We start from the raw sequence: 20,469 nt of genomic DNA, 5'->3' as shown, positions 1-20,469 counted from the left end.
CCAAGGCCTTTCACATGCTAGACAAGTGCTACCACACACAGTTTTTAATTTGTATTGTTTTTGTGTTTTCTTTTCTTTTTTCCTCTTTCTTTTTGTTCAAGACCTGGATTTGAACTCTTGATCTGAATGAAGCTTTCTCTCATTGTCTGACACTCTACCACCTGAATTATGTCTCCAACCTCATGTTTTTGTATTTTCTTAATGCATGGTCAGAGATTACAATTTGGATTTATCATAACCTATGGAGGTATGTATTATTCTGGCAAAATAAGATGCTTCACTACAATATAGCTCCATGGACCACACTCTGTGCTATATTGTTTTTTGTATATATACATGTAGCAGACTATAGTCATGTATATATGTGTAAAGTACTTAAACATAGTAGAAACAAAACAATATAATTATTACTTTAAGTAATCTTAAGGTTATTTTTTAGTGCAGCTTAGATTCATATCAAAATTGAGGAACAGTGCATATTCTGCACATATCTGTGCATGCACGTATGAGTGCACATACACATTCACTGTGGAATATTACATAGCCAGAGAAAAATGAAATCAACCCATTTACAGGGAAATGGTTGGCATTGGAAGACATAATGAATGAGAGAAAATGAGCTTCATTGTATTACATCTAGGAGTGGATCTATTTTGGGGGGGGTGGTCTTTTGAGATTTTTTTCTATCTGTAGATTCATGATTTCCTCATCAAACTTCCGATGTTTTGATCTTAACTTTTTTTACAAATATTTGTTCTTTTTCATTTTCTTCCTGGTTCTCATTACACATACATTGAGATACTTGGTGATTTCCTAGAGTCTTTTTCATTTTAAAATTTAATATAAATGTAAACAACCTGAATTTCTGTTCATTTTTTCTGTCTTATTTCTTTGTCCTTTAAACTGAATAATTTCTGTTGATCATTGTTTTTTTTTTGTTCACTAATTTTTTGTTCTGCCATCTCAGATCTGCAAATGGACTTATCTGATAAATTTCAGCTATACTTTTTAACTAGAATTTCCATTTACAATCCTCTCTATTAAGTTTTTTTTAACCTCTCATTTCTTTTAGGTCTTTGAGTATATTTGTATTTAGTGCTTTGATGTCCTCTGCTCTATTCAGCCCTTAGGCCTAAGTCTATTTCTGATCACTACTTGCTTTCCTAAATCTGTGTTACACTTTCCTGTTACTTTGCATGGCTTATAAATTTTTTCATGAAAATTGTTCACTTAGTGACTGAAGGTTCTTTATTCTTCTGAAAGAAAAAACGAGAGCAAGTATATGTGAACTGAAGTCTGATTCCTACCCAGTGTGATGGCATTGATGTTTCTGTTTAGTGATTTTTTTTCTTTGTTTCACTTTTAGCCTAGAGAAGATCATTCATGGCTACACAATCTAATGTAGGGCAGAGGCTAGGCTTGGTGCTTGGCACTTTAGAGCTGCCACCCTTTGTCCAACTAGTTGGGTGTTGAGAAGTACATTCAAAGTTCATCTACTGCTCAAGTGTGCCTTGGGGTTTTCACTCTGCTGAGACCTCTCAGGTGTCTCCTTAACCATGTGGTTTCAGGTTATGAGGAAAGCCTGTCTAGTTCCTCCATGGTTCTTTTCCTTCCAGAATCTGCCTTCCATAATTTCGGCTGCTCCACCATGAAAGACCACAATTTCAAGCTAGGAAAACGGTTCTCCTGTGAGGTCCTTACCAAGCTTGCCACTTTGGAAGGACAAATCCATACATTTTCTGCTCCTTTCACATTCCTCCTCCTCCATATGTTCTCAAGTCTTTCTCCCTCTCTAGAAGCAAAAGCTGCTGTCTTTCAAAGCCCAAGCATTAAGTCTTCACAAGGTCCTGTTGGTCTTACTCTACATTCTAGTATGTTTTAGGAAATATTTCTATGTATTGTTTGTCTTTGATTTGCAGAAACCTAAAATGGATGTTTTTGATTACTTTGTTCAGTTGTCATCTTGATTTGAGGAAAAGATGTGAACCTTCATTCACTGATCATCAAATTCAGAAGTCCATTCCTTCAACCATTCATTTTTACTATTTCTCACTGTACTTTTCTTTACCCTCAATACCTCTATTTCCCATTGTTTGAGGCTGCAGGTGGTATATGTCTAGTAACACTGGTATGGTTAGGGGCAAGCTCTGCTTCTTAATATAAACATACGTAGTTCAAACTATGTTCCTCATCCATATCAAAAACTTCACTGTAAAATTCCATACATCAAGAAATTTGAGCTTTCAAAGAAATGTTGAAGTAAAAATAGGACTTCATAGATTGTGAGTTCATTGGTGGTAAAAAAAAAAAAAAAAATAGCTGATAAGCCGGGCGCTGGTGGTTCACACCTGTAATCCTAGCTACTCAGGAGGCTGAGATCTGAGGATCGCGGTTCAAAGCCAGCCCGGGCAGGAGACACCGTGAGACTCCTATCTCCAATAAAAAAAACCCACCAGAAAACCGGAAGTGGCGCTGTAGCTCAAGTGGTAGAGCGCTCGCCTTGAGCTGAAGAGCTGAGGGACAGCACCCAGGCCCAGAATTCAAGCCCCATGACCGACAAAAAAAAAAAAAAAAATAGCTGAGGACAAAAAATCCTTTGAATTGTACTTAAAAACAATAATAGCACATTGTCTCTAACTTTAGGAAGTTCTTAACAATAAAAGAGAAACTATTACTTACTTCTGATGTAAATACTCTATCTTTTAAAGTGTCCATTGGGACGTGATTATAAATTCTATGCTATTATGCTATTTTGGGAGGGAGAACGTATTTGTACATGTGTGTGCATATGTGTTTGAGGATGTGGTTTAGAGAGAGATTGAACAGTAGAGGAGTAGTATATTATAAAACAGATCTAGCTGGGCACCAGTGGCTCATGCCTGTAATCCTAGGAGGCTGAGATCTGAGGATCATGGTTCAAAGCTAATCCAAGTCCAATTAATCAACAGAAAAGCCAAAATGGAGCTGTGACTCAGTGGTAGAGCACCAAGCCTTGAGCTAAAAAAAAGAAAAGAAGAAGATCTAACAACATTTACATTAATCTACTACTTATATGGAAAAAAAAGAACTAGCAATTCTTATGGTGAATTTAATAATGCTTAAGTAGATGAAAGCAGTCTTTGCAAATTTATTAATGTTGTCTTAAATTTGTTTTAAAATTGCTTCCACAAATACTATATCTATATACTATATTTATAAAAACTTGGTGATATGTTAGGGTTTTTAGGGGGGTGGGCAGTTCTAGGTCCACACACCCCACTCTACCACTCTCTCATTCAAACCCAATGAAAGAAGACTGTGGTGTGTGTGTGCTTGCATGTATTACTAGTCTTCTTACCAGGCCGTGAGTATCTTGTCCCACTTAGAATAGGTGTCACATCTACTGCAAAGCCTTCCTAGTCAAAGGTTTAGGATTCTCATTTAGAATCTGGTAGAATCCTAAGCTCATCACTTTTTGTGTAACTTAAAAGCTCTGGTGTTTTAAATTCACTTTTGTCTCCCATACGGTGAGCTTTTAAAGTAAAAATTATTTTGTATTCCTCTTTGTATCACGGATTTAAAAGGATAAGTGCCTGCCTGGAATGGATAGTTTCATAAGTGCTTTTTGAAGAAATATGAAGCAAGGTATAGGTGCGTGCTGGCAGCTCTCAGGACAGATTGCTGAGGCTTCTTGAGGTTAGTATTGATCTAGCCTTGTATTCTCGGAATTCAGACCTTATAGATGGTGATGAGAAGGAAAGTCAGTTCTCAATGTAGAGTTGGAGAAAAGGGAAGAATCAAAATGCCTTGGGATAAAAGTATGGATTTTCATTTGGCCAAAGTTTTGAATGGTTGAGACTAGGTGGGGGGGAGGTGAGAGAAAGGTCACTTGAGTACAAGTTGGCAAGAGTATTTGAATGCCAGGCTGAGAAACAGGAAACTTATGGTAAATTTGGAGCAAGGAAACAAAGTGCGCAGATGTGCTTGTAGAAGATGGTCAGGTTCTATGTAGATCAGATGAATAGAGGAACAAAGCTCAAGGAATCCTCCACCTAGATTCTCTATGGCACTTTTATGCTAGGGGCTCATAGTGAGTGGTTTAGGACTCAGGTACTGCTTCTTCCATTCCTTGATTAATGTGCAGCAGGCTGGGAAGTGGCCTACAGCAGTGCTTTTCCCAGTGTGACTACAGCTCACTGACAGTTCCCAAGTTTCATGAGGGCCACCCAGTCATACTATTTCCATAATAATACTGTCACAGTACTTGATATTTTTACCACATATATTGATTGACTTTTATCTTCAGCCCTAAAGTCTTAAACTTAACCTAGTGCCTAAGTATGAATCAAGGCAGTAGCACTGCACCATGCTGCTGCTGATGTTCTGCCCATCCTTCACCACTGGGAGCACACAGATTGAACAAAAAGATAAAATGTCCTTGAAGAATGTCCTTGAAGCTGGCACTGGTTGTTTATGCCTATAATCCTAGCTACTTAGGAGGCTGAGAACTGAGGATTCTGGTTTGAAATCAGCCTGGGTAGAAAATTCCATCAGACTCTTACCTTCAATAAACTACTCAGAAAAGCTGGAAGTGGTACTATGGCTCAAATGGTAGAGCACTAGCCTTGAGCACAAAGAGGCTCAGGGACAGTGCCCAGACCGTGAGTGACAAATCACAGAACACCTCTGGTACTTTTAAAGTATAAAGGAAAGTTTTATGTGATTGAGCTGTGCATGTAAGAAGCAAGTTTGAGCATTAGTTATATATGATGCTTATTGCTTTGACTGCATGCCTAGTGTTCATGATGCTATTTTTGAAACTTAGTGGATTTCATATTTGTTTCATCTTGTCTTCATTTTGCTCAATTTAATTATTAGAAACATCATACTTTTTTAGAACATTGCTTCATAGCTTCCCCCTCTTTTTCTTTTTCTTTCTTTCCTTTTTCTTTCTTTCTTCCTTTCTTTCTCTTTCTTTCTTTCCTTCCTTCCTTCCTTCCTTCCTTCCTTCCTTCCTTCCTTCCTTCCTTCCTTCCTTTCTTTCTTTCTTTCTTTCTTTCTTTCTTTCTTTCTTTCTTTCTTTCTTCTTTCTTTCTTTCTTTTTTGCTGTTTTTATATCACTTGGTTCAAATAGAGATTTGTCCTGAAACATCCACAAGAATTTTCTAGGGACTTCATTTCATCTTAATTATAATAATAGGAACAGCAAGTTCTACTCTGGTATTAAAAGTATGTTGGTTTAATCGGCTCAACAAGCCATCCACCTTGGCATGTACTTCACAGAGAATGATGAAAACATAAGGTCCTCAAATTGCCAGAGGAATACTTCAAAACAAATTATTGTTGCATACCTAGAATATGTTACACCTGTTTGGTGTTTATAAAAAAGTATTTAGGGGCTGGGAAGGTGGTTCAGTGGTAGAGCGCTTGCCTGCATGCCTGAGGCCCCGAGTTCGATTCCTCAGCACCACATAAGCAAAAAGAAAAAAGCTGGAAGTGGCGCTGTGGCTCAAGTGGTAGAGCGCTAGCCTTGAGCTGAAGAGCTGAGGGACAGTGCCCAGGCCCAGAGTTCAGGCCCCACGACCGGACCCAAAAAAAAGTGTTTATGAACATAGTAATTGTTTTGAGGATTTAGTGGGAGGAAAGTAGATAAACATGCCTCAGATTTTGCAAAAGAGATTAGTGATTAAAAATGTATCCTCATATTCTTTCACTAAGGCTATAAATCTAGTGTTTATGTGTTGATGGTAGATTGACCTTTACTAGCAATTAGACTCTTAACTATGCCTTTGCTCAGCACAGGAGGAAGGATCATCTATAACAGAGTCAACTGGGACAGAAACAAGGAGACCCGAAAGTATAAATTTGTTAAGATTAACAAGAATCTAATTGTTTTTAGGCAAATTGTCACCATTGTGTTCCTCCTGTTCATAAATATCTTCATATACTTTGACAACTGAGTAGTAATAAACTATAATAAAGGGAATGGGAGGTTAAAATGCTGGTTTTCATCCTTAAGAGTATGAGGTAGAACCAAGCATAACAGACTTTGTTTTCCAAGTAGAAAGGTCTCAAATACAGTATTCTCACAATAAAAAACTTATTAAAAAAAAAAAAAGAAAGGTCTCAAATATAGGAATGTTTATTAAGGATCTAAGGTACTATTTTCACCTCTCCCTTTTGCCAAAACATGTCCTGTGATCTTTAGCAAGTCAGTATTTTTGTGTCTGTATTACAATTTTGCTCATTTACTACAAACATTCAAAAAATCTAAATTTTGTTTGTAGACTATAACATTTCAAATATATATAGGGTTTTTCTCTTTGAAGAGACAATTATCATTTTTTCTTACACATACTTTTTTGGGGGAGAGGAGGTCCTGTTCTGGGGCTTGAACAAAGGGGCCTGGGCACTAACTTTTTTTTTTTTTTTTTTTTTGCTAAAGTCTAGCATTCTACTACACGAGCCACAGTTCCACTTAGGGCTTTTTTTTGGTAGTTAAGAGATAAGAGGGTTTGGAGTGCTAGTATAATGGCTCACACCTGTAATTCTAGCTACTCTAGAGGCTAAGATCTGAGGATTGTGGTTCAAAGCCAGCCCAGAGGAAAAAGTCCATGAGACTCTTCATCTCCAATAAACCACTCAAAAACTGGAAGTGACACTGTGATTCAAAGTGGTAGAGCGCTAGCCTTGAGCAAAAGAGCTCAGAGACAGCACTCAGGCCCTGAGTTCAAGCCCCTGGACCAACCAAAAAAAGAGAGAGGGAGGCAGGTTGGAGGCATGGCTCAGTTGGTAGAATGCTAGCCAGTAAGTAAATGTGTCAAGTATCAAGTTCAAGTCCTGGTCTCAAACTTTTAAAGCGAGGTGGGGAGGGAGAGTCTCAGGGACTTTTCTGCCCATGCTGATGCTGTCTTTGAACCACTATCTTCATATCTCAGCCTCCTAAGTAGCTAGGATTACAGGTATGAACCACTGGCACCTGGCACACATACTATGAGAATGATTGTGATAAAGAAAGACCTCAGTTATTTTCTATAATTCTTAGGAGTAATTATGTTTATTTTTTGTTTTGACATTGCTTACTTTCTTCAGCAGACAGACGGTGGAGCCCAGACAGATGGCCAGCAGTCACAGACACAAAGTAATGAAAATTCAGAGAGTAAATCTACCCCTAAGCGACTACATGTTTCTAATATTCCTTTTCGCTTCCGGGACCCTGACCTCCGGCAAATGTTTGGGGTAAGTCTCTGAGGTCCTTTTGTGGATTCTAAAATGGAATTTTTTGCACTGTATGTGTTATTAATCATTAGTATTTTAGAATTCAACTGCAAAGGAAATGAGTAAGGCTCTGAGGGAAATCAGTATTGTTATCAGTCTTAAGAACCTTCTTCTGCCACCCATCTGGCTCTAGATGTTAGCCTTGCAGGTTGTCATAGACACAGGTGGCCATTCCTTGAAAGGTGAGACTTTCAAGATATACTCTGCATATAGCTTCTACCTTTTGCAATTTTGCAAGAGCTATGAACAATCCAACTTAGTAATAAGCACATATCTATGTTACCATTTCTAGAGGCTATATATTTCATCATACTTAAACATTTTCTGGCATTAACAATGATTCCATTTACTTGCTCCTTTAATATTTCTACAGTAAGAATAATCTTACACCTGCAAGGTAAAACAGATAAAGACACAAAACCAAAATAATTCTATTGTTAGGTAGCTAAATAGTAGACTAAAGAGGTTACACAAAGTCTGAGAACACTTTCATGAGAGATCTGTATATGAAGACAGAATTTTTTTTTTGCCATTCTTGGGGCTTGTATTCAGGGCCTGTGCACTGTCCCTGAGCGTCTTTGTGTTCAAAGCTAGTGCTCTACCACTTGAGCCACAGCACTACTTCTGGCTTTTTCCGAGTTAGTTTATTGGGGATAAGAGTCTCGCAGACTTTCCTGCCCAGGCTGGCTTTGAACTGCAATCCTCAGATCTCAGTCTCCTGAGTAGCTAGGATTATAGGCATGAGCCATCAGAACCTAGCTAAGACAAAACTTCTTTAATCATTACTTGAATGGGCAAGTATGTATAGTAAACATCCAGGTATCTTTCTGGATCACATAACCCTTGGAGTACTGAACTTTTACCTATTAACTGTTTCACTTGGATTTCAAACCAGTCTCTACAAAAGTGAGAATATGTATCTTTGGCATTCATTCAGACTTGCCTTACCTAATTATGGTATGATGACATATATATTATAGATAGATAGATAGATAGATAGATAGATAGATAGATAGATAGATAGATAGATAGATAGATATAAATTAGCTAGGCCTGTGGGAAAGCCTGGAAGGCCATGAACCAATGCTGAATTGGTTGGATTGCAGATGATCTTTATTTTCTGGTTTCCTTTTCCCTGTTCATATTTTGTAATTTTTATACAATGAATGTTATTTACTTTTATAATTTTTGGGGGGGGGTCCGGTCGTGGGGCCTGAACTCTGGGCCTGAGCGCTGTCCCTCAGCTCTTCAGCTCAAGGCTAGCGCTCTACCACTTGAGCCACAGCGCCACTTCCGGCTTTTTTCTTTTTGCTTATGTGGTGCTGAGGAATCGAACCCAGGGCCTTGAGCATGCAAGGCAAGCGCTCTACCACTGAGCCACCTTCCCAGCCCTACTTGTATAATTTTTAATGGGAGGGGGAAGACAGCCTTCAATAGTATATTATTCTACTTTGCTAGGATTTAATTTTAAAATTGAGACATTTAAAAAATTAGAACAGTGATTATAAAATCACTAGTTCTTGTTGACATGAAGCAGCACATAATAGGGAAATACTGTGAGTTACAGTTACTGTCTCCCAACAGTGGCTCTCACACATAGGCATGGATAGTGAGTAAGGGAGGACACTGAAGCAGAGGAAGAGGCGAAAAAACAGTCACCAGCTCAGTGATGGGGATAAGCCAGAAACTCACACTGGGGCCAGCTGACACATAGAAACATAGGTACTACAGACATACTAGTTTAAAGAAGAAGGAAAGACCCTCCATTTTAGAAAAGAAAGTTTTATGTCAATAAAAAGCTCACCATAAGTAAATGTTTTTATTTTTGTCTCTGCAGCAATTTGGCAAAATCCTAGATGTAGAAATAATCTTTAATGAGCGTGGTTCTAAGGTAAGATCTGTTTCCATATCAAGTTGTATGCTTCATTTCTTTTTGAACTTTGTTTTAAACAGTAGGTGTTCACAAAGCATAGGCAGTTTTTCAAGCCTGTATGCAAGATTATCCCCTGTGTCCACCTTGAGCTAGATTTATCTCTGAAAAGAGGCTGCAACATGGCCAGACTATACCCAAATGTCCAAATTGGGAGGGAAATGAGAAATAGAGAAGTTAGAGGGAAGTGTAGAAGTGTAGAGGACAGGATACAGAACAGCATGGTCCTTGATTGGCCTTAGATTCAGCTGCCTCATTTTAAAGGCAGAAAGGAGCCTAGAAAAGTGAAGCTTTATGTTGTGAATTCTGTCAGAACAATGCAGCTTTTTTTTATAAAATGCATCTTTGAAATAGCATACTTAGAGCAAATTTAATGGCTATTTCTTTCAGTTATTCAATTCATTTGCATTCACTTTGGACTAAATTTTGGCAAGGCTCACAATAAGTAGTGAGTTGGTATTCACTAGTACCATTTCTGCCGTCAGTCACCCCCAGGTGGGTAAGCTTTGGGATATGGAGGCACTCAGTCACACACAGCTAGACTTTACATTAAAATAAAAGTAGTCACAGTGTGCAAGCTGATGTGTGTATTCTTTCCTAAGTATGTTCTTCATAAGAACTAACCCTCTTAGTTAAAAATTATTTTTCCTATTAGTGATTTTTAAATTAATTTTTAGTTGGTCATATCTGCTGAACCTAGAAAACAGCTCTTTGCTAAGATTAAATCTTCTAAGGATGTAGTTTGAGGAAGAAAGCTAAGTAAACTCTCAATAAATGAGTTATTTTTTTACCTCTCTTCAATTTCCTACTCCAAATCCACCACACTGTGGGAATTAATAACATACATGATGGTGTACACCTCCTGTCCCTTCTGTACTAACACAAGTTGAATACATTGTTCTAATGTTTCTGATTGTTATTCCCTTATAGACTGTGTCAACACTAAAAATGTTTAATTCTGGCTAGAACAATTATTTGTTAATTATTAAAGAGGTAATTTTCAGCTTTCAATTAAAAAAAGATTAATATGTCTATACAGAACTTTCTCCAACACTTTACTTGGTAAGTATGTTAAAGTGAAATCTATTTGCTGCAACCAGTAAAAAGTATGGTCCTTTATTGTCCATTTCTGCTTGTTATTTTCTCACAGTGGATTCCTAGTCCTTTGTTTAGTTCAAATTTATTTTTTATGAAATGGTCAGCTACAAGGTGAGAAAATGATGTGATTTAGTGAATAGGAGTACATGAATGTGAAACAAATTGATGAAGATTATTGACCACGCTTCACATGCTGTAGTAATATGAAATATTTTTGGTTTTGAGTGCATACACTTAAATAATCCTAACTAGGTTCTAACTACCAGAACCCCAATACAGTTTCATCAGGCATTGAAGACTTGCTCCTTATCAAGAAAATAATTTGATTGATCTATTGTGAAGCAAAGGAAATTGATCTTAAGGCTTCTTTCATTGACTTTGAGGATTTGTCTGCCTCCAAATCTACCTTATCCAATTACTTCTCCCATATTTTAAAATAATAACCCAAGCCTTCCTTTTCCTTCTGGGGAACCTGAAGGTATATGTGGTATCCTTACTGCCCCTGGTTTCTTTGGGCTGCAGTAGTATAGATGATGTACTAATTGGCAGTACATGAAAAACGAAGCACAGAATTCACAACTGCCCAGATTGGCTTTTCAGGACTGTGGACCTTGGTTTTGTCCTTCTCCTTCCTCACTGTTTCTAAAGACTAAATCTTTCCCCCCCGAGTGAATTCTCTGGAAGTGTTTTGAGGCCTCTGAGTGAGATTTACTTTGAAGTCAGCCAGACCCAAAGATACCTTCTTTGAGATCCTCCTAAGAGAAATTAATGAATGCTTTTATTTTTGTGAATTAAATTTAATATCTCATTTCTCTTAAATGTTTTAGGTTGACTATAAAATTATAGCATCTCAAACCAGAGAAAAGAAGGCATTATGTGGTCCTGTTGTTTTAGTTAGGTGTTGTTCTGACTTTTAAATAGTGTTTTTCTGTTCCAAAATTAGCTTTATTGATTTTTTTTTGAAGCAGATGGGAAAAACTAGTCAACAAATAAATCTGAGATAAGTAATTAGAACTTAATCAGATTGCTCCAAAACAGAAAGCATTTATTTCTTCACCATAAATTTTTTACGTGTATGGTTCTGAGGACCAAACACAAGATTTTGTGCATGTTAAGTAAGCACTATGCCACTGAGCTATTCCTAGCCCCACATCTTTTGTGTGTGTGTGAGTGTGTGTGTGTATGTATGTATGTATGTGTGTTGGTCCTGGGGCCTGAATTCAGGGCCTGGGCACTATACCAGAGCTTTTTTGCTCAAGGCCAGCTCAGGTTTGAGCCATAGCTCCACCTCTGGCTTTTTGGGGATTAATTGGAGATAAGAGTCACAGACTAAACTGTGATCCTCTGATCTCAGCCTCCAGAGTAGATAGGATTATAGGCACCCAGCTCTCATCTTTTATGAGGCTGAAGTGAACCGTGTTGCACTGCCACATCCACACACTTTGTCACCAGAGTTCCACCTCATCCAGCTCCTGCCTACAGAGTAGAATCACTGTCTTCCACAAAGGACTTAATGTCCTCCTTTTTTTATTACTGACCTCTTTTATTTGGTCTTCATTTGGTTTTTCCTTACCTAAATTAAGAAGTGGAGATAATATATACACACATCCTACACATAACATTCAAATTACCTCAAACGCTAGTACTGTGCTGTGATTTTTTTGCCCATTACCATGACTTTTTATTTCACAAAAGGGGAGTTACTTATTCCTTTCAAAATGTACTCAAAATACTTTCCTTGAAGCTGCACTAAATAGGTCTTTGTAGTTCCAGTAAAATACATAGGAAATACTGAAATGTTTTTCATTATACTTAAAACTAAATTAGCAATGCATGTATTTCCAAAGGGCTTAGTTTTCTTTTCTTTGGTGTTACCATTTATGGGGTTTTAGTTTTCTTTTATTTATTTTTTTAATTCCTGTGTTCTGGCCATACCCAGGAGATCCGTCTGCTTTTGATTTCTCCCTTAAAAGTTACATGGTAAATTTTCTTTCTCATTCTTCTGAGATGGAAAAATTTAAAGATTATACAAGTTTTAAAAACATGTTTAAAATGCTCATCCTATTGCTTGTTACTTATTGCAGCCTGAGGCCAGACTAAAAAGGTACCCGTTACTCGGCTCCTCTGTGTCCTTGATGACAGTGGGGACCCAGACAGGTGGTGAGATCGCTGCCGTTCCCCATAGAAGTTTTAACCACAACCTAACAAGCCTTTCCTCACTTCTTAAGAAAGTTAGCAGATAGAGTGGTAATCATAGATGTATCACTGATGTGTTTCAACTATGAATATAGAATTATTAACATAGACTTTGAGGACTGCAAACTTTAATAGGAATGTACAGACCTACATTGTCCAGTACAGTGACCACATGAGCATTAGAAATGGGGAGTTTAAAGTGAGATGCTTCCTAAGTGAAAGATGCTCACAAGCCTTCAAAGGCCGTACCATAAAGAATGATATATACCTCATTAGTCAAGTTTTTTATATTGGTACCATATTGAAATAATATATTGTATATATTTGGTTGAATGAATATATTGTTAAAATTAGTTTAACCTATTTCCTTTTACTATTTTAATTTGCCTATAGAAAATTTTAAATTATATTTGTCAGTGCTGGTACTAACAATTCGTGACATCTTTTTTAGTTAAAAATTTTAAACTTAAAAAAAAAAAAAAGAACCAGGCTGGGAAGGTGGCTCAGTGGTAGAGTGCTTGCCTTCCATGCGTGAGTCCCTGGGTTCAGTTCCTCAGCACCACATAAGTAAAAAGAAAAAAGCCGGAAGTGGTGCTGTGGCTCTAGTGGTAGAGCGCTAGCCTTGAGCTGAAGAGCTGAGGGACAGCGCCCAGGCCCAGAGTTCAGGCCCCATGACTGGACCAAAAAAAAAAATTTTTTTTTAAACTTTTACCTACTTTTATTAATCAGTTGAGATAAAATTCATCTCTGTGTGCCTGAGATATTTCCTCTCCTTAAGCATTTAGGTTAAATCTATATATTACAGACTATAAAATGTGTTTGTTATAGATTTTAACTGTGCAGTGTAGTTATTATGTTTTAGTATTTAATACTATGTGATCACTTTGAACTGAAATGAAATGTGTAGTAATTTCTTATGGTTCTGAATAAGTTGCTACAAATGTGGCAGCTTAAAACCACATGTTAATTATTTTATAGTTCTGGAAGTCAGAAATCTGAAATAGGGCATAGTAGGCTGAAATCAAGGTGTTGGATTGCTCTTGTAGACTCTCGAGATAACCTGTTTTGTTGCCATTTTGAGCATGTGGAGACTGCCCACATTCACTGGACTCTAGTCCCCTCTGTTTCTAAGGCCAGCCATGGCCAATCAAGTCTTTCTCAAGCTGCTACGATCAGATTCAGACTCTCCCACTTCTTCTTTTCGCTTACAAATACACTGGGGATTACATTGGACCCACCTGGATTATCCAGGGTAATCTCCCTATCTTGAGATCATTTAATCACATCTGAAAAATGCCTTTTAGTGGGTAAGGTGACATATTATTTGGTTCCAGGGATTAGGACATGAACAACTGCAGGGGACATAATTCTGCCTACCACAGGACTATTTATCTTCAAAGGAAAGAAAGAAATCCTCTTACCTCTGTGTTTTATGTTAGTGAATCACATAGCACAAAGCAGACCTTTCTTCTGTCACCCTAGGAAAAGATGCTTATAAAGATTGTTTTTATGTCTTTAGTATCTTCATTAGAACTTCCTTTGGCATATAAGCATCTTTATTTATAAAACGTTTTTTAGGAAGTTGAAATATAATTTTGTTCCAGAATAAAGTCATTACTGAGAAAATCTCCAATAAGCATTACATTAAACTTTGTTACTTGCTGACTAAAACCTGTCAGTGCTGTTATATACCTGCATTCTTTTGGTATACCTATTGTGTCACTCAGGTTCTATAAATACCTTCCAAAAGGGGAGGCTACTCAAGACATTGTACAATTAGATTTGGAAGGAATGGGAGAAGGATTTTCTGACTAAAGACGTTTTGTAAATAAAATCTGCAGTCAGGTTGGCAAAGCTTAATTTTTTTCACCATTATTTATAACCTTGGGTACTTTACTGCATTTGACTCCCTTTATCTACCTCAGAATAAACCCAAAAAATCTGCCCTTGCAACCCCATGGTTGTGATTAGAAACAGAAGTATATATGGTTTGTAAGTAGACATGTAGATATCTGTAGCCAGATACAGTGTTAAAATGAAAGTCTCCACATCCACTAATAACTTTATTAGTAACTCACCTGATTTATAACTTACTAACCCAAATCAACTCATTTATTACTATGAGAATCAATTGAAATATGGTTTATATAGTGCTTTATAAAAGGCTTAATTACCACACTGGAGGGTTCTCTAGGGTTAGAAAACTGGTTTCTTGTCTTCAGCAGATGTAAATGTAAATAACAAGTAGTGTCCTTAATTATTTATTTGCCCTTGTGTACTCTGAGGTATCAAAATGGGTGTAACATTTTAATATCAAAATGTATTTCCCAAAATATGTCCTGTTGACATTTTCAAGAAATGTATGCCATTCTTTAGGAAACTATTAGCTAAAATTACCATAGTATTCCACAATAAACATCATGCATGTAAGTTTTTTTGTCACCTCAGTGTTTGCATCCTAGGGTATTTGTAATGATGCACATTGTGTAGAGTGCCGAGTAATCAGTTATTACATAATGGTGGAGTATTCCTAGCAAATGTTGAGCAACAAATTGAGATGGTAAATAGTATCATCTCAGTGGTTACTCATGTTGTTAAGCAACAAGACCAAAACCTCAGTTAAAGGGTTTTAGCCAGGTTCTGGTAGCTCACACCTGTAATCCTAGCTACTCAGGAGGCTGAGATCTGAGGATCACAGTTCGAAGCCAGCCTGGACAAGAAAGTCTGTGAAGACTCTAATCTCCAATAAACTACTCAGAAAAAGTCAGAAATGGCACTGTGACTTAAGTGGTAGAGTGCTAGCCTTGAGCACAAAGAGCTCAGAGACAGTGCCTGAGTTCAAACCCCAGGACTGGAAAATATACAAACAAACAAATAAATGGTTTTAAGTTATCCTACAGTAGAAAAGTTAAAAAAAACAAAAACAAAAACATGCTAGCGAGGAAGGGACAATGAAGCTGTTAGGAGATGACTTTCCAGAAAATCCCATGTATTTGCTACTCTGCAAATGTAAACAGCTTGGGAAATTTCTTATCAACCTGTAGTTGTTGAAGATGAAGAATGAAGTTTTATGAGATCCTGCTCATGTTAAAGGAGGTAAGGTAATGATGTGAACAGGGGAGCAGGTTAACTCCCTGATCTCCTCATTTGTCTACATAATGAGCTCCATTCTATTTGGGTAGTAGCTACTAAACAAATGAAATGGAAAAATGAAATGAATCCCAACTCAATATAGCAGCTCTATTATTTCTGGTATTTTTTATTGATTCATGTATGGCTAGTGTCACTAATGTAGATCTCATTCCCATTGCCTTTTTCTCCTTATGTGGAAAATCACTAATAATAATAATAATCCAGATTAGAATGTTTGTAAATTTGTGTTAGCAGTTTTCTGAAATTCAGTATTAACATATTCTTGCTCTAATGTGCAAATCTGACCATTTAAAATTATCATTGAAGAGAAATTATGTCAGGCACCAGTGGCTTACACTTATAAACCCAGCTACCCAGAAGGATGAGATCTAAGGATTGCCATTTTGAAGCCAGCTCAGACAGGAAAGTCCATGAGACTCTTATCTCTAGTTAACCACCAAAAGAAGTGGAGCTGTAACTCAAGTGGTAGTAGAGTGCCAGACTTGATCAAAAAAAGCTCAGGGACAGTGTCCAGGCCCTGACTTCAAGCCCAAGGACTGGCACCAAACAAAAAAAGAAAAGAAAACCCTGATAAGTGGATGATAAATCCAAAATGTTAGGTGATATGACAAAACTAACAGGACTTAAGAAACAAAGAACTCCCACTCATCTGGTTGAACCACTACCAAATATCCCCATGCTGCTGATCACATATATGGTATATAATATGTGAGCACCGTTATATATTACAGACTGTGATAGACAGTTTGCTCCAGGAAAGTTAGAATGAACTTGTGACTTTAAACGAGCATCATTATTCCACAATACTGTGAATTACCGGAAATTAAGTAATCACTTAATCACAATCAAAAAAAAAAAAAGAAACTTGGGGAAGGGAGGGAGGGAGGGGATGGTAGGGGGAAAACAATGGAGGGGGTAACAATGCTCAAGAGGAAGTGTACTCATTACCTCACTCATGTAACTGTAACCCTCTGTATAGTATCTTTACAATAGAAAAATTTTTTTTAAAAAAAGAAAAGAAAAAAAAAGAAAAATTAGAATATAATATCTTCACTGCTTCCATACCTGCTAACTACAGAATTATACATCAAGACTCTCTAGCTACTCAGGAGACAGTATAATCTACCCAGGCAGAAAAGTTCATAAGACTCTTACCTCTAATTAACCAACAAAGAAAAAAGAGAAAGAAAGCTGAAAATGGAGGTGTGGCTTAAGTGGTAGAATACCAACAAAAATACTAAGGGGTACAGCTCTCAGGCCCTAAATTCAAGCCCCAGTACCAAAACACACACACACACACACACACACACACACACACACACACACACTCTCTCTCTCTCTCTCTCTCTCTCTCTCTCTCTCTCTTTCTCTTTCTCTCTCTCATAAATTATTACTATTATAACAGGCAAAGTAGTAAGGATAAAATAATGGAACATCCTTTAAAAATCTCACTGTACAAATGATTAATGTTAATGTTAGATTTTTTTTGTAGAAGTCAGTGAACAGTAACAGGCTTGCAGTATTGGTGAGTTTAATACATTTAGTATTACACTGGGGATGTTAACTAACATTGTGAACTGGGAAAGATAGGAATTGAAAAATGTAGATTCTTGGTTGAATAGTTTGATCCGAGTAACTTAATGCCTTAGTTTTGGTCTGGCCTCACATGCTTTATATTTTATTTTATTTTATTGTTATTATTGTTAGTTAAATTACTGTTATCATTACAGTTCTTTATTCTGTTACTGAGTTTAATTTCCCTTTACAAAATATGCATGAACCAAAACTGTGACTTTGAGAGTATTGCTGAGTTGTTGCTGATGTCACTTTCATACTGTAATGTTTCTCTATATACCAGAGATCAGTATTTCAATATAACGATGTGCATGTTTTCCCCCCCTTCTCCCGCTGCATGCAGGGATTCGGGTTCGTAACTTTCGAGAATAGTGCTGATGCAGACAGGGCCAGGGAGAAATTACACGGCACCGTGGTAGAGGGCCGTAAAATCGAGGTGCATGTCTTCAATAATTCAATTTCTGGTTTCCATTTTTATTTCTCTTTGTATTACCTCACTTATTTCACTTTTGGACCCTGTCTTGTGTGTGCGCACATGTGTGTGTTTGCATCTCTCTGTTCTTCACCTTCTTGCACTCAACTATGTAAAAACAACTGCTTCTGTCCACCTCCCCTGTTTTTGGTTGTTTGGGATTTTAGTAGAGAGAGAGAGAGAGAGTGGTGTGTGTGTGTATGTGTTTTCCATTTACGTTTTCCCCCTTCCAAAATGTTCATCCTTCTGCTTCCTTGATTTTTTTCCTTTGCTTCAGTTTGCAAGACTCTGAATTCTTACAATAAGACCTAAAAGAAAAAAAAAAAAACAGAAAAGAAAGCTAACTTTTAAAATGTCTTGGAACTATCTTGCTTCTAACATTGTGTTCTGTAGTGAATCAGGTGGCCAGCCAATACCCTCTTTCTCTTGGGAGGCCAGTTCGCCTCCATGTGTATGTGGAATAGATGATAGCATGGAATAGATGATTGTAAAGGTTGTGGGGAGGGAAGATAAACCAAAACTCAGGAAGATTTTATATTTACCACAAGAATTTTAGCAGTTAATATCCTCAACGAAGAGGGTTTGATGGCCGCCTGGCTAGTGTGCTGTGGTTGCTCGTGTGAACCCCTGGGGTTCACCAGCCCTTTATATCAATGCACTGAAGGTTAACTGGCTCCTTTCCCCATTTCCAGTTTTTAAAAGTATTAAACATAAAAGCCACCATTTGAGTAAGATGTTTGCATATTTTGCTTTTTTCCCCCTTTCCAATGGTTTAGCATTTAGGGCCCTTCACTTGACTCACTCTTTCCATGGTAACTATACACAAAGCTGGCGATGGTGCCCATTGGCGGTAAGTGAAACCAAAGCACTAGAGAAGAAGCTTTTTAAAATGTAATTACAAAACAATTAAGAAAGAAAAAGTCCATCTGCCATCTCACATTAACACTACAAAATGTGATTTGACTTGTTGTTCTTCTTCCTTTTCCTTCCCCCTCCTTTTTATTTTCAATGCTATTAAGTAATGCCGCCTGGACTTTGGATGTACATATTGTTTTGTAGCAGTCTGAGCTGTTTGATTACTGACTTCATGGTGATTTTTATCCCCTTGCACATCTTACTCAGAGTTATTGAACTCCAGTTTGGCTGGTTTTATTAATGCACTTCCTGCCCCTATTTCCTTCCCACTTTCCCTTTTTCCCAAACCACTGTTGGTAGATTTTCTTTACCCTGATAGTTCTTTTCCTGCTTGGAACACCCTTCCTCACATTCTCTTATTTTTCCCTAGCCCATTATTCTTTTTGCTCAAACTCTTGCTCTTGCCCTTTTCCCTATTCTAGCTTCCCTTCCCTTCTGTTTCACTCCGCTATTGGTCTCTCGCTGACTGGTGGTTTCTGATTGGTTCTGGCTATTTTTCCTTTTAATTGCTTGGTTGCATTCTGCGCTAGCAATTGGTTCAAGCTCTTGCTCTATTCTAATCTCGCTATTTCCTTTCTCCCTTCTTTCCAAAACTGATTGTTTTTCCTTTCTTCTGTTGTGTGTGTGTGTGTGTGTGAACTGCATGCCATCTCAGTCTCATCACTGCTGTCTCCCATTCATTCTTTGTAAATGTGAAATGTTTATATTTTTGGAGGTCAAACTAGAGCAAATGGAGTTTCAAATTGTCCTCACATGGGAAGGGTGATCACTGTACAAATTTTAAATAACACATGAAGATTTTTTAAATTCTATTTCTGTCTGAAATTGGCCTTCATAACAAAAATCTGGCACAATGTATATTACACAATGCAAAATAACGCTTTTTAAAGTACACATTTCTTATGACCTGTCAACATATTATATAGTTAAGTCTATGGTGAGGCTTTCCTCTCCTGGCCAGAGCTTTTACCCAATGGCAGCCTGAAGTGTTCTGGCTTCAAAGCTTCCTCATCTTCATTCATATCTGCTATGTTTTTAAGATTGTTCATCCTGCTTTAGAGAAAGCAAATATGTACTTTGTGATGAAGATGGAGTGAACCATAAAACAAAATAGTTATCTTATAGTTCACGTATTTTTTAAGTGCCTACTCAAAAGTCCTTCTGAAGATTTATAACTCTTAAATGAATAAGCCACATAGTCTAGAAAATTTAGAATAGCCCTAAGTACTGTTGATATATGGGAATGAAGTTCCTACATTTTCTAATCTCATTAAATTTTAAAGAAATGTCTACAATGCAGAACATAGGACAGTTGAAACTTACTTCATTATTTTTCTTTAAACCTACTTTATAACCCAGGGGCAAGCCTGTTTTACTAATGAACTTAAAATTTAATTTGCAAATATAGTTGTTTCCTCTTTATTTTGTTTCTGTATTTTCCTTAACACAGAGACTCCTATAAAAAGATGTATTTTTCCTTTGGAATATTGAATGATAAAATAGTCATAGCTTTCCACTTGGAAACCAAGAAACTTCATTTTACTCTTGTTAGCCTCATTTAACAAGCACTTAAATTATTACATAAATATTTTGTATTGCTATATTATCTAAATCAATGCTACCAGCAACTTACGTTTTAAATTAAGTACTGTGTTACTAAATGAGCAAATTCATATTTGCTAATGTAATCTATTTCCTCCCTGTCCCTTTTTCTACATGTTATTTTTAGGTTAATAATGCTACAGCACGTGTAATGACCAATAAGAAGATGGTCACACCATATGCAAATGGTAAGAAATTACAAATCATCTTCAGAGGATGTCACTTATACTCATATAAACATAGGGATTTTTCATAGACTTCATAGAATCTG

The 20,469-nt window shown here is 37.1% G+C and overlaps 1 protein-coding gene across 23 annotated transcripts in view; it reads left to right on the top strand.

Moving 5' to 3' along the window:
* LOC138811691 (RNA binding protein fox-1 homolog 2) overlaps positions 1-20,469 on the top strand; it is a 245,889-nt gene that overhangs the window by 197,432 nt on the left and 27,988 nt on the right. For 17 of the 23 annotated variants that reach the window (XM_069999399.1, XM_069999404.1, XM_069999397.1 and 14 more), the window contains 4 exons: positions 7,072-7,218; positions 9,095-9,148; positions 17,553-17,645; positions 20,326-20,386. In XM_069999399.1, the coding sequence (XP_069855500.1) occupies positions 7,072-7,218; positions 9,095-9,148; positions 17,553-17,645; positions 20,326-20,386 (355 nt within the window). The remainder of the gene's footprint in view (positions 1-7,071; positions 7,219-9,094; positions 9,149-17,552; positions 17,646-20,325; positions 20,387-20,469) is intronic. The other 6 variants (XM_069999400.1, XM_069999398.1, XM_069999413.1 and 3 more) reach the window with 1 other exon arrangement.

This window comes from Dipodomys merriami, unplaced genomic scaffold (assembly GCF_024711535.1).
Source record: "Dipodomys merriami isolate MVZ:Mamm:240054 unplaced genomic scaffold, mDipMer1.0.p SCAF_55, whole genome shotgun sequence".
Lineage (NCBI taxonomy): Eukaryota > Metazoa > Chordata > Mammalia > Rodentia > Heteromyidae > Dipodomys > Dipodomys merriami.
The sequence above is the reverse complement of the archived record's forward strand: the minus strand, read 5'-3'. Positions and strand labels throughout refer to the sequence as shown.